This window comes from Pectinophora gossypiella, chromosome Z, assembly GCF_024362695.1.
Source record: "Pectinophora gossypiella chromosome Z, ilPecGoss1.1, whole genome shotgun sequence".
NCBI lineage: Eukaryota > Metazoa > Arthropoda > Insecta > Lepidoptera > Gelechiidae > Pectinophora > Pectinophora gossypiella.
Window position 1 is genome coordinate 23,079,949 of NC_065433.1, and position 13,928 is coordinate 23,093,876.

The 13,928-nt window shown below is 43.7% G+C and overlaps 2 protein-coding genes across 6 annotated transcripts in view; one reads left to right on the forward strand and one right to left on the reverse strand.

The window, feature by feature from the left end:
- The window catches only part of LOC126380283 (uncharacterized), a 57,911-nt gene extending 45,272 nt beyond the window's left edge, over positions 1 to 12,639 (forward strand). For 4 of the 5 annotated variants that reach the window (XM_050029571.1, XM_050029573.1, XM_050029572.1 and 1 more), the window contains exons 14-30: positions 1,015 to 1,221; positions 1,520 to 1,659; positions 2,512 to 2,691; positions 3,268 to 3,369; positions 3,893 to 4,009; positions 4,519 to 4,700; positions 5,016 to 5,125; positions 5,393 to 5,722; positions 6,066 to 6,200; positions 7,052 to 7,133; positions 8,424 to 8,521; positions 9,393 to 9,552; positions 9,754 to 9,893; positions 10,227 to 10,379; positions 10,834 to 11,009; positions 11,410 to 11,530; positions 12,472 to 12,639. In XM_050029571.1, coding sequence (XP_049885528.1) covers positions 1,015 to 1,221; positions 1,520 to 1,659; positions 2,512 to 2,691; positions 3,268 to 3,369; positions 3,893 to 4,009; positions 4,519 to 4,700; positions 5,016 to 5,125; positions 5,393 to 5,722; positions 6,066 to 6,200; positions 7,052 to 7,133; positions 8,424 to 8,521; positions 9,393 to 9,552; positions 9,754 to 9,893; positions 10,227 to 10,379; positions 10,834 to 11,009; positions 11,410 to 11,530; positions 12,472 to 12,500 — 2,462 coding nt within the window. In that variant the 3' untranslated portion in view covers positions 12,501 to 12,639. Of the gene's footprint in view, positions 1 to 1,014; positions 1,222 to 1,519; positions 1,660 to 2,511; positions 2,692 to 3,267; positions 3,370 to 3,892; positions 4,010 to 4,518; positions 4,701 to 5,015; positions 5,126 to 5,392; positions 5,723 to 6,065; positions 6,201 to 7,051; positions 7,134 to 8,423; positions 8,522 to 9,392; positions 9,553 to 9,753; positions 9,894 to 10,226; positions 10,380 to 10,833; positions 11,010 to 11,409; positions 11,531 to 12,111; positions 12,235 to 12,471 lie in introns of those variants that run through there. The other variant, XM_050029575.1, reaches the window with a different exon arrangement.
- LOC126379757 (mucin-19-like) lies at positions 12,566 to 13,667 on the reverse strand. The gene is made up of 2 exons (XM_050028574.1): positions 12,627 to 13,667; positions 12,566 to 12,577 (listed from the first exon to the last, which is right to left on the reverse strand). Exons 1-2 carry the CDS (start codon positions 13,665 to 13,667, stop codon positions 12,566 to 12,568), a joined length of 1,053 nt encoding a protein of 350 aa, XP_049884531.1.
- Positions 13,668 to 13,928: the final 261 nt, after the last annotated feature.

The following is a 13,928-nucleotide window of genomic DNA, read 5'->3' on the forward strand; positions in this document are numbered from 1 at the left end:
AGGATTTCTAAGTTAATACGTATTGTAAAGTGCTAGTAACCCTCATGCTATTCTTCAAGCTCTAGTGACACGAATGACACGTATTGTGTCTGTCAATGTGAAACTGATACTAAAGGAAGGCTAACAATATTTTCTTATAATATTCTTATATCTTTTTATTTTTATATATTCTTATATCGTTTCTTTTCTCATAAGTTTATAATGTAGGTATACTGCTATCAGACATTTATATTTATATGGTTTATAGTATTAATGCATAAGCCACTTCTAGCCATTAGTAATACTGCTATCAGACACTCATCTGGCAGACAGTATAACTGCAATCAAACTTAACTGGCAGATATTATTATTGCTATCAGATGCTTACTTACTTGTACTTTAAAGACTATGGCATTACATTAGTTATGAAAGATTATATTTTATTATTCCTACAATTGTATGTATTGTGTTGGCAAATATATCATCATGCCCAATAAAATCATGGCACAAACATTAGAACTCTGTGTCATTGAAGACATGTAGGTTTCCCCACCTCATTAGTAATTTTCTTACTATACGCCGTTTAGATATAAGATTTTTTGTAAACGTCTGTGAGAAATAATCAATTTTGCTTCCACCAGACCGCAGTGGTTTTACTTTACTTACTTATTAGTGATTGCAGGTGTGATTTTTGTTTGCTCACCATTTTTGTGGGATTATCTCCTTTTTTTTGACGTGACTTATTGTAGATTTGCCGCAGATGGCATTAACTACTTGGCCTGACAAATGGGGTGCGCCGAGGGCTCTCACCCGATACAACGTTTAAGACAACAGGCCTGAGGGTGCCCAGTTATGCGCGAACCTCGGTTCTGGGCGCCGTCTGAGAGGAAAAATATTTGAAAGAATTAATTGACCCTAGTGGGTCGATAGCGATAAGCGCTGATTGAGTATCGGGGTCCTGAAGTGTTTGGTGTCGCACCTCTATGGCTAGAGTAATCGGGTTGGGACTATGTGCAATAATCGTGTTGTTTGCAGTATCAACAGGCGGAGTCTCAGGCGGCGTGTTCCCGTGGCAGTCACTGGTGCCACTATTGACGACGTCGTCGCCGCCCCCTGGCGCCCCCGCCGCGCCGCCCTCGCCGCGCACGCCGCGCACTCCCCGCACGCCGCAGACTCCGCACACGCCGCACACTCCACACACCCCGCATATCAAGCCCGAGGAGATCAAGAATGAGAATAATGGTATGTGTTTGTTGCTAGCCGTCTTCTTAGTTTGAGGAAAAGGGTAGGAAAAGTTCTCACAACAAAAAAGGAATATTTCAACATACTACCAAAGTTTATAGTTGTTTTATATTTTATTAAAAGTACACTTGTGTTATGTATTTGTCAAGCTATGGTAGAATTTCCGCGCGTTTCTATAGATTCGTTTTTGATTTTATTGGATTCACGTTCGTGTCACTAAAGTACCTAATTCTGTGGTATGGGAACACGCGTAATCTACCTGGACGAGGCTTAAGTAAGGTGTTGGTGTTGTGGATAGAAGCTGTATCGTCGCTGTGCGCGGAGGACGACGACGAAGTGTTCGAGTGTGAGGATACGAGCGCGCCGGGCGAGGAGGCCGGCAAGCGACGCTCGCAGAGCATGTCCTCGCTCACCCAGGTCGCCGTCACGGGAGATAAGGTATGCTCACGACAGAAACTAAGCCAAACTATGAGGGGACGCGCTTTAACACGTTTATAGTTCAACTTTTTATAATATAAAAATGGAATAACATTGTGCCCGCCGTCGACACTCCTTGTCTACTCCCTTTCAAAATTACGAATAACGCGCCAGCTACAGAACACATTCATATCTATAAAATAGCCTATAAACAAGTCACTGCAGGACATAGGGCCTCTATCAACCTTGGTATGGAGCATGCTCCACAATGCTGCTCTGGTTGTGTTTTTTTTGTCTAATAGCCAACCCATTCGCCAGAGTTTTCAAGTCGCTTGAAGCCCTACGACATTAGCCTCCCGATTTTTTATAGCATTTTTACGTTTTTAGGCTCAGGCCCACCACCACTGAATCATAGAATGAGCTACGTATAAAACGGCAATTTTCCGCTCCGCACCAGTCTGAGCTAGGTTTTCCTCACCCCCCCTCGAACATAGTTTAGTCTTCAATCGTATGACGTCAGACGTCACACACACAGATGCGCGTGTACGATAACGTCAATGTGTGGTGTCTGTGTAAAACGAGGTTATCTTGTATGAAGTGTCTATAAATCACACCATAACTACTGAATTCGACAAGAATCAATTCATATTTGGATCATAGATAAATGACATCACGTGGTTTCTAGAATTTGTGCCCGAATAGAGGTAATAGGCTCGCTCCTTATTACATGGGACTTAAACATAAGGTGTCTAAGAATGGGTGTACTATACACCTCTACCTACCCTTCCGAGGATGCAGGCGTGATGTTAAGGTAATTATTAATATTGTAATGTAATGAGGTTTTTATTACATAAACCATGTTTCCCCTAACAGAAGGAGCGCCGCATCAGGCGTCCGATGAACGCGTTCATGATCTTCTCGAAGCGGCACCGGCAGATGGTGCACCAGCTGCACCCCAACCAGGACAACCGCACCGTCAGCAAGATCCTCGGCGAGTGGTGGTACGCGCTCAAACCAGAGGAGAAACAGAAGTACAACGAGCTCGCTTCAGAGGTCAGTTGGCAACTCAGTCTAAAAAAACCTTCCCGCGAACCTATTTCCCTTCCAGGCAAGAGTCAATAGGCACATTCTATTCATGTCCCACCCTAGACCACATCATCACTTACCATCAGGTGAGATTGTGGTGAAATGCTTGTCTAACATGCATAAAAAACGTAGTATTTGGTATTAGCATTATTTTTTATATTCATCATCTTCGTAATTGAAAGAGGTGAAGTTCACCTTGAACATTGTTAGAAGGGCTAGCAGAAAAACGCACAATGACCAGATCGCGATGGTCCTTAAAGGTTTAGTACAATCTGCACAGAGGGTCGTGCGTGTAACAAACGTGTGATGAATGTAGATGTAGCAAGAGGGAGTACGTGAAGTTCACAGCAAATGGAAAAACATAGTCTCAGCTTTCCCCGAGTACATGCTTAACATCTGAATGTAAACCAGAAATCAATATTATTTTGCACATACCTTAAAATTTTTGACAAGCTAGACACCGTAGAACAGGTATCGTTGATAGAACATTTCTTTTGGTTGTTCCGATTAAGATATTTAATACTAAGTTTGTTTTCTTATCAGGTGAAGGAGGCTCACTTCAAAGCTCACCCAGAGTGGAAATGGTGCAACAAGGACCGAAGGAAGTCTTCGAGCAATCGGGACCCCACTGGGTCGATGCCACAGGTTTGTACTACATCAAGCGCCTTATAATTAGAAAAAACCTTATTCCGTGCTGCTTACCAATCAGGACAACGAACGTGGAATTCTTTGACTTTAGTGTCAATTTTATGTTTTTTTTTTATAGTTTAGTAACGCCATGAATGAACATGATCTCCAATTCAATGTTTAAAAACGTAAATAGGTTAAAAAATAAAGTTTGATTGTTTTTGACCATTTTAGAGGTTAGCATTCTATACTACCATATTATTATTAATAATACCACATTAAGATCAAATTGGCTTCAAAGATGTCTACGTGTCGGCTTCAGCGCCACGCACAGCTTCCCAAAGTTCGGGACTCCGCAGGCCCGAGATATGGGAACGACATTCAAATAATAATACAGTTTTATTTCTACACAATTCATGACAATTCCGAGTTAGTAAAATGAACACGCACATTTAAATTTATTTATACATAAAATAAGCTAGGGGTAGTCGGAGGTACATATATCTTGTGTTGTGTTGCCTGAAGGTGTGTCGTGTTACAGAGCCCGCGAACACCGTCGGAAGGCCCGGGCAGCGTGCCCACCAGTGCTGCAGAGCTACCAGCACCAGCGCCCTATGGCCATGTCACCTCGCCCCCACTCAGCGACGACGATCAGATGGTAACACACTTTGTATTCTCTTTGCGTTTAAGATAGTCTTTGTTATTACTCTCGATGTGGTCAAGAATAAAAAAAGAACTTCTGTCTTCTTCTCTCGTGTAGTTTGTGTTTGTGTTTGTGTAAATGACCGGCCTCACCAACCCTGGGCCAGGGTTACTATTGAGCACGGATCATCTTACTTTCGGAAAATCGGTTGGTCAGTCTGCAATGTCCCAACCAAACTAGGGATCGTAAAGTGATTTTTGTGATTATGTCTCCACCGGGATTCGAACCCGTGATTCGGGATTCGAAACATCCACTTCGTGAGCCCAACGCTCAACCACAGACAACGGAGGCCGTTCGTATTTCTTGTACGTTGGACTGTTTCAACTTTTAATGCTATAAATGAAATTTCGCGGAACTCTCATGACTTTTCTACGGAACTCGTAAGTTTCGTGGAACCCACTTCGGAAATCGCTGGTGTGGAGAACTAAATCCATACCAAATCCATACTAAATCCGTATCTACAGCAAATCTGCCAGCCGCTGATGGATGAGCCGCCGCCGCCACCGCCGCCGCAGCCGCAGGCGCAGGCCGAGATCGAGATCAAGTTCGTCGACAAGATCACGGACTCAGACTCCGAGGGTCTGGAAACCAGAGACTATATGCCTCACCACGACCACACGCGCCGCCCGAAGCCGATCAAAGCTAGGTGAGATTCCTTATACTACTGCGGTGTATATTTTCTACGCGAGTTGAAAGGTGGCAATGGCTTCTGTTAAAAAAAATACTACCTATTCAGGAAGTAAAGTAGATTTTGCTCGTTGGAAGTTCAGATGACAGTCGGTTTTAAAAAAATATATGTCAATTTCTACAGAATAATTCAATGAACTTAAAAATCAATATAACCCATATCAACGTTCGTATCATCATATCCCTGACATTTATACCTTTTTAATTCCAACGTTTGCTTATTTGAGGTTATTGACAGGTCAGATTTTTCATAAACTTTTACTTTATACAATAGAGCGGGATCGTCGGACAATATGCTTGGTAGCATAACCGCGTCGAGTCCCGGTGGCTCAAAGGTGTTCCAGCCCACTGGAGGCGCCTTCAAGTCCACACACGCCGATCCCGGTAATACTTCGCATATAATAAATACCATTTACATTTAGTACCAATGCTCCTTTATTGTTAACAACACAAACAATTAAACATTCACAAATCCTTTAACAGCGATTTCATCGAAGCAACCAGAGACAGGTAAAATCCAGATCCAGAATTTTGTTTCCACGCCTGCTTGAAACTTGTGGCAATTTTTCTTCACATGTCATTTCTTTCAGATTACAGAACCAAAATGTGCTCGGTAATATTTCTCTTTGTAATATTTTGTAATTATTTCAGGCGGCCAATGGACGGCGTACACGACAATAACTAAAACGAGCTTACCGAGTCAGATCCCTTCTTCGCCGCACCCGTCACAGGCGATATCCACAAGCACACAGAGCTTGACGAATAGCGTGCAGGGCATCTCCCTGAGTACGCCCAATCTGAGCACACAGGCTGCCATAGATAATGCCATAGCGTCTATCATGAACTCCCCGACAGTCAGTCAAGGTGTCCAAGTGATATCAAGCGGCATCTCGGTGCCCCCACAACAGACTCAGCCGCAGCAGAATCAACTGCTGAAGAGCGTAACCGTCGTCAAAAGGAATATAGGCGACAACTCCACAGGTAAGATCCATGACATTTTGATTCAGGGGTCGTGAATGATCTGTACATTCAATAAATGCATTTTTATACAAGAGCTAAACTGATTATCACAACATACCACGGCTTTAGTGCTGTAGAATATCTCCAGATCAATAATAATGACAGTAACTTTTGCACAAAAGATTGTTTCGACCCCTGACGCGGCGTTAGTTGTAAGCTTTTTGCGGCAGTTCTAATAGTTTCTCTGTTTCAGGTTAAATATATTGAAAAGTAGTTAGATGAATGGAGTAGCATAGTTTGGTGTTAGGTTTAAGGCTGTTGGACTAAGTTTGTATGGATTTTGACCGTTTGTTGTGTGATGCAGGTCCTTTAACGCTCTCTCTGGATGCGTCCGGCAACTTGCTGATCAAAGCCAGTCAAGCCAGCGAACTGTCATCAGTGGACACACAAGCTCCATTGCAATATGTCCAGCTACAGAAACTATTCGTGCCCTATACAGGTCAGTTAGTTACAGATTTTCATTCAGGGCCGAGTAATCGAGATATATTTTAAATTTCGAACCATAAACGCAAAAGAAGATCCAGGGCCTTTTGAATTAGGTAGTTTCCTAGGTCAAAGAAAAATTATAAAATTCTGATTACTAAATAAAGACAGATCTAAAGGTGTCAAAAAACGTTTAATTTTTTTCTCTTTTTAATTGTATATGAATTTTAATAAAGAAAAATATAATAAGTGCGACATTTTGTCACGTTTTTCTATGACGTCACCGTTTGCTTTTTCATACAAATCTCATAGTAATTTAGTGTTTTGACGTTTAGTAAAAAGTAACTGATTTGACTAGTTGGAAACTAGCCTATTGGTATGTAACGTTTTAGGAATTCATCCTAACGGCGTGAAAACAATCCTGCAAACAATATAGTATAAAAATTACATTTTGCGGTTGGTTGGTTGGTAATTGCGTCGTGTACTAGGTTCAAGATAAGTTATGAAATTCTGATTACTAAATAAAGAAAGATTTAAAACTGACGAAAAACATTTTATTTTTTCTATTTAACGTTTTTCTATTGTACTTTTCATACAAATTGCATGGTAGTTTCGTGTTTTGACGTTAGTAAAAAGTAACTGATTTGACTAGTTGAAAACTAGCCTATTCCAATAAAAACCGCAGTAAGCGTTACCGCCTCAAACCACATTATCACTCATCGCTGAGTGCTATAGTGGCAAAAATGCAGAAGTCTCACAATATACAACGGGTTTTGTGCCGCATCTGTACATTGAATAACCCCCCTTTGTAGCCACGGATTAGTTAGTTACTTTCCTCAATAAATGCGTACATTTTGTTTCTTACAGAAGTGGACACGAGCCGCAGTCAGAGTCAGACGACGCCCGGTGCGCAGTCTGTAATAGTCTCGCAGAATAGTAACGTCAAACAGTGAGTTGTAACAATCATTATCCCCGTAGGTTATAGTATCATCGCCGCAGGGTCTATATGCACTTACCTGCGGTGCCTGCACTGTTACGCTATCGCGCAACGCGAAGTATAAACGCTTCGACCAATAGCCGTTTATATACGTAGACAGTAGCGACGTCTATCGGTCGAAACGCAATCATTGTGAACTCATGCAAACAGTGTTTTTTTCTTTTGTTATATCGTCTGCAAAATTAAAAATGTTGAAACGTAGTGGCATAGTAAAGGCCAATACGGGTTTAGCATTTTTGCATTTCCCGTACCTTTCACTTTCCCATACCTAAATATCAAACACGAAATCCAAAACATAGTTGACTCTAAAACGGGTGTTCTGTAACACGAACGTAGTAATTTTTAGAGCAACGTAAGTATAATTACGCGCTTAGAAGTCTATAGACTCTTCATTATTAAACTATTAAAAACTTACAGTTCGGTCTTGGAGATATGTTCCTTGCTTAAATACAATTTTGGATTTCATGTATTCATGCATTCAAGTTGTCATCATGCAAACACGGCATTATTTAATTTCAATTAAGCATTACGCCGGACTGCGAATACAATCTCGCTGTGCGGTTTGAAGCTTCGAAATCATTACTGTATCCACGGCAACTGATAAAACATAAATTAAAAATAAATACATTATGAAATTGGCCTCTGTAGTAGAATGGTGAGCGTTGGTCTTTCAATTTTGAGGTTCCGGGTTCGATTCCCGGTGGGGATATGTCACAAAAATCTGCTGATATTTTTTTGTAGTCTTCAAGTTTGCGTGCACCCGATGGTGCACCATCGGGCGACTTGATACTTACTCCCGATTCCGGTTTGATGTTTTATTAAACTATTTATTTATTTATTATACCTTTTTTATATTCGCTTCTAGTCTAACACAGAAGAAATTCGGTCTCCGTGGTCTATGGTCGAGCGTTGGGTTCACGACCCGGAAATCACGGGTTCGAATCCCGTTGTGCTCATAATTAGGACTATCACCTTGTGATCCCTAGTTTGGTTATAAGACTGCGTGTTGATCACCAAAAGATGATTCGTGCGTCGGAAGGCATGTTCAGCAGTCGGTCCCAGCTCCTGTTCGCTTTATAGTAACTTACATCGGTGTAATGAGGGCGGTCATCTACCTCACAACCAGTGCGCAGGCCGTTGTAGTGGTTAATTGAATGTCTGTCTCTTCCTTTTTTATTTTTGTGATCCCTTTCCCGTTTTTTTTTGTTTATTCAGTTGATTTGTAAGGTTTCATTGCTATAGACATTGGGAAGCAGCTGTGGAGGAAGCTCGGCCATTCCCACTGGCCCCGACTCCAGCGCAACTTGGGCGGGCACCACTACAAAAAAGACTTAGTCGAGGTGAGACGAAAGCCTAACCTTTGTTAATGCTTTTTACGTTATAGCATGGTGCGGAGGACAGCTGTCAGATAATTTAATTTTGTTTCTTTCACACTAGGCTATACTCTATCCTTCTGTCCTGCTGTCATGCACACCTTGCTACTTATAATATAATATAGTACGTATATAGAAATAATGTAAGTTTAGAAAAGGTGAGATGGTATTTTACATAGTATTAGTATTTTTTTTATTTTGTCTCGTGATAGTGCTGATGACTTTTTTTTTCTTGGAAGGTAGTATTGTATGGGGTGAATTTCAGAGCACCGGAGATCAATAACATTAGTGCGGAACGGTATCGCATACTCTATTGTCTTTTGCCAAATATCCAGTTACAACATGTTACAACTTGTGTCAGTTTGTGACATACAAATTCCAACGAAAAAAATGAATTAATGAAAGGGACTAATGATAATAATAACAATATATTGTCTTGAGCCTCTACGAGTTGGAATCGGCCCCACACACGTCTTCCAAAAGTCCGGGACTATATTCCCGAGATATGGAAACGATAAACATAATAATAAAAACTTTAAATGCGGACAAGTTATGATACACATACACATTTACTTACACAATTTAACAACACATACATACATGAGACCTCGCCTATTTTTGTTGGGTAGGCAAAGACAACAAACTAACCGAAAAAAAAAAACAATAAAAATTTACATGGGTGCCGCAGTCCACCGAAAAAAGTCCAGGGTTCAGTGATTATTGGCCAGGGAGCAACACTGACTTTCAAGATTCCAACACTCGCCCAAAATTGACTCCCTTAGCTCTGAAATTCACTCGATATTTTGTATTTAGTACTGAATATGAATATTTATCTCAGGTACATCGACTGGGTCGACGGGGAGTGGCGAGCCGACACGTTCGGAGCCCGGAGTGACGTCTCACGACCTGGATCTGCTGCCCTCGCCAAAGCAGGACCTGCCCAGCCCTTCGCACAAGAAGAGCCTCTTCAAGAAAGGAAACGAAGATGGACGGGACAAGTATGTGCTGCTGTTTTTTCCTGGAATAATTTCAGCATACTTTTGACCATCTTTTATAATTTTTACTCCAACAGTCGTCATGGGCATTGCATTAGGCTATTCAAGTCAAGTAGTGAATGCCAGCCGAGGAAAATATATTACAAGTCAAGTCAAAAAGATTCATTTCCCAGTGATAAAAATATTGAAATATGTTGCACACAGGGTGTTGGAGACGGTGAATTTCGAAAAAAAGTTCGTAAAACTACCGCAATTCAAGCCGGAGGCCTGCAGCCCCAGTGGTATGGTGGTCCCGCGCAGCCCACAGCTCTATCTCCGCAAGAAACACAACAAAATTGGTTTGGGTATGTAACTCTTAATACGGACATAATCTTGTGTTTAATTCCTTACTTTTAGTCAAGGCTGAAATTGTCAATAAGTAATATTTTGTTTAAAAGATTTTGTAGACATATGGCGAATTAGTTTGTGATCACAATACAAAAGTGGTGATTATAAATATTTATATCGAGAAAATGCCTATATCAAATGATGCGAATGCATCAAAATGCTTGTTTGAGCTACTCGACTCGCGGTACTGACATACCAATTGTATTCGATTTGTAACGAATATTGGTGTCAGGAATGTTCAGATATCACAGACCTATTTTAGAGTGGTAACCTATTTTCTTACATTACAGAGGAGGAGAGTATAGTGGTGACGCCGGCTTTGGAGGCGGAAATGAATGGGAACAGCATGCCCACACCTCTGTCGTACGGAACCCCGCACACTACTACCAAGCTCGTGGGAAACACCTTCTTCGGGCCTGACTTCAACCTCGACAGCTTTCGGGGTAAGTGACTTACAATACAAAGCAATTGTCATATTACGTAAGTTGCGAAAGAGTTCGTAAACGTCGTGAATTTGTAGACCCTACAAAATTTAAAAGGAATTGTCTATGAAACAACATCGAAAGGTACCATTAGTTAAATGTTTGGGCCAATTCGAGGCGCACCGTCCTTTACAGCAATCGCGTCGTTTCGAAGTCGCTCGCAAATCGCCGCTCGCTATTTAGTTACTGACGGTTATAAAACCGTGCCTTGAGCTCTGTAAAGTAAGGTAACCTAGGAGAAAATGATAATACCGAATCGAGTTAGTACGTGTATTCAAGCGAAGGTGGTGAAAAGGAGTATTGCATTGCTGTTATTGTGTTGCAAATTACCCACAATTACAGCGACATGTATATGACATTGGCTGAATTAACACTTCAAATGAGATACGCTTGAGTAACCTCATACGTCCTATAGGTTCCGAGAGCATGGAAGAAATGTCGCCGCGTACCCCGTGTTCAGCTACAGGCGGCGCAGGCGCGCGCGGCGAGGCGGGCCACCGGCGTGTGCTCGAACAGCGCCGCCACCTGGTGCTGCGCCTCTTCCAGGAACATGGCATGTTCCCGACCACCCAGGCCACTACACAGTTCCAGGTATACTTACCCGTTTTCTTTTAAGTATCTTAGATTTTTTAGTCATTCAATGCTGATCTGTGCTGTGTATACACAAAAGAATTCAGCTTTAGACAGCGCTCCCCAGTTTTCTAACCAAGTAGTTAAAGAAAATTTCTGATGCACACATAAACTGTCGCTCGTAATACCTAATGGAATGGGTAGAACCACAAGATACGAAGTCCCAAGATGGATATGATGAACTCAATATATTAGCACTTCAATACTAGATATAACACAACATTATTCTTTTGTTGGTGTTCACGATATTGGGAGATAAGCAGCTGAACGTGGTCTTTTTTATTCGCCCCCGGTCCATCGTAGACCATTAGGAGAAGGATTATTGCATGCATTATTCTACACATACTTGTGTATTTTGCAGGCAACTCACATGGATATCTTCCCTACCAAAATGTCACTCCAGCTCAAGATCCGCGAAGTTCGGCAGAAGCTTATGGCGCAGACCAACCTTACCCCTCACTCGGAGGTCAACACGCCAACAAGTAAGATTTGAAATACAACAAGTAATGTGTTTGTGTGTGATCTTAGTTATAATGTTATGCGAAGAGATAGATGGTATTCCTAATTTTGCATATTTGCCGTTGTCAGATGTGTGTTGTCAGAATACAAGTTTTTTCCTCATGCGATTTCAGAGCAGTGGTGTATTCCTCAAACTATTTACGCTCTTAAATTTGCAAGCTGTACGGTACATGTATGATGTTTTCTTTCTGATAGTCTAGGGCTGCTATCAACCAATTCATAAAAAGAAAAAGAGGAATTTGTTACGCCTCTTCCCCTCAACCATAACACGTCTCGAAGTGGTAGTAGATTCTTACATATTCTAGGATATAATCAAACTCAAGTAGAACTCTGAGCTTGAAAATTTTGATTGAAAATATATTGATTTTTTAAACAGCCCTTGGTTTTGGAGCTAAAAAGCCCAAGACATTTTGATATTGTTCCGCATTAGTTATGCTTCATTTGAAATGGAGATTTTAATCTGATAAACTATAAAGTAATTTCGATTCAATGTATTTAAATGTTAATTACCTTTTCATTATAATATTGAGATCAATTTACTTAGGGGGATGAAAGCGACGTCGCGCGGGCGAAATCGGAGGCAGATGTCGACGATGAGCCCGCGCCGCGCGCCTTATTCCAATACCGGACGATGGCCGGATGCTCAGCGGACGCCTCACAACGTCATGTACTGTCTATATTACTTATCTGATTTTAAAATAGTGACGTCACAGCAAATTTACCTGGATTTGTGTCATTTGCATCTGCTAAGATGTTAAATAAATGTATGAATGACCAAAAAGCTATTAGGTGTCTAGCGAAAAAGTAACAAGCGTTGAAGGCTTGAGGTGTGCATTATAAGCATGTGTCATCCGTTGGTTGTTTAATGATTTTGCAGATTTAACTTTTTCAATTGTGTCGGCAGCGCTGCAGCCGACGTCCACGGCCAGTTAGCGTCGCGGCGTTATCATCTCCTTGGTGGTGGGCCTGTGACGATGGCACCGCAGTCGCCGCCGTACTCACCGCCTCAGCTGTCACCGCAGCAGTCACCGCAGGTGTCCTCACTGTTCCCGTGGTTACCTCCGCCACCTCCGCCGACATCGTGGTTACCTCCACCCCCACCACCGTGGTTCCCTTCGTGGATGTCGGCGTCAAAAGCATCGCCCCCGCCACCTTCGCTATTGACATGGTGGTTACCTCCGTCCCCACCACCTCCACCACCGCCCCCGCCACTACCGCCACCGCTACTACCGCCCCCGCCAACCTCACTACCGACACCGCTATTACCTTCCTGGATGTCGGCGTCGAAACAGCCACCACCACCGCCGCCCCCACTACCGACACCGCTATTACCTTCCTGGATGTCGGCGACGAAACAGCCACCACCGCCCCCACCACTTCCGCCACCGCTACCGCCCCCGCCAACCTCACTACCGACACCGCTATTACCTTCCTGGATGTCGGCTTTGAAACAGCCACTACCACCACCACCACCACCGCCCCTACCACCACCACCGCCGCCCCCACCTCTTCCACCATATCCACCACCACTCCCACCATTACCGCCCCCGCCAACCCTATTACCGACATCGCTATTACCTTCGTGGATGTCGGCGACGAAACCGCCACTACCACCAGCACTGCCCCCACCACCTCCACCACCGCTCCCGCCACTACCGCCCCCGCCACCCTCACCACCGACACAGCGATTATCTTCGTGGATGTTGGCCTCGATACCGCCACCGCTACAACCACCACTGTCGCCCCCGCCACCGTCACCCCCGCTGCCAATACCGTGGTTACCGTTGGCCTCAATACCGTCGCCCCCGTCGCCGTCACCCCCGGTGCCAATACCGTGGTTACCTTCGTGGATGTTGGCCTCGATACCGCCGCCCCCGTCACCACCGTCCCCGTCGACGACACTGTGTTCAACGCCGTCGCAGTCACCGTCACCCACACCACCAATACCGTGGTTACCTTCGTGGATGTTGGCGTCGACACCGCCGCCCCCGTCACCGCCGTCCCCGGTACCAACACCGTGGTCAACACCTTTCCCTTCACCCCCACCGCCAATACAGTGGTTACCGTCGTGGATGTTGGCATCGATACCACCACCCGCATCACCGCCGTCTCCGTCACCGCCGGCCCCAATACCGACACCGTGGTCAACACCTTTCCCTTCACCCCCACCGCCAATACAGTGGTTACCGTCGTGGATGTTGGCTTCGATACCGCCACCCGCATCACCGCCGTCTCCGTCACCGCCGGCCCCGACACCGACACCGTGGTCAACACCTTTCCCTTCACCCCCACCGCCAATACAGTGGTTACCGTCGTGGATGTTGGCATCGATACCGCCACCCGCATCACCGCCGTCTCCGT

Coding starts and splice junctions, on each gene's coding strand:
- LOC126379757 (XM_050028574.1), bottom strand. CDS start 13,667: ATGCGGGTGGTGGTATCGATGCCAACATCCACGACGGTAACCACTGTA.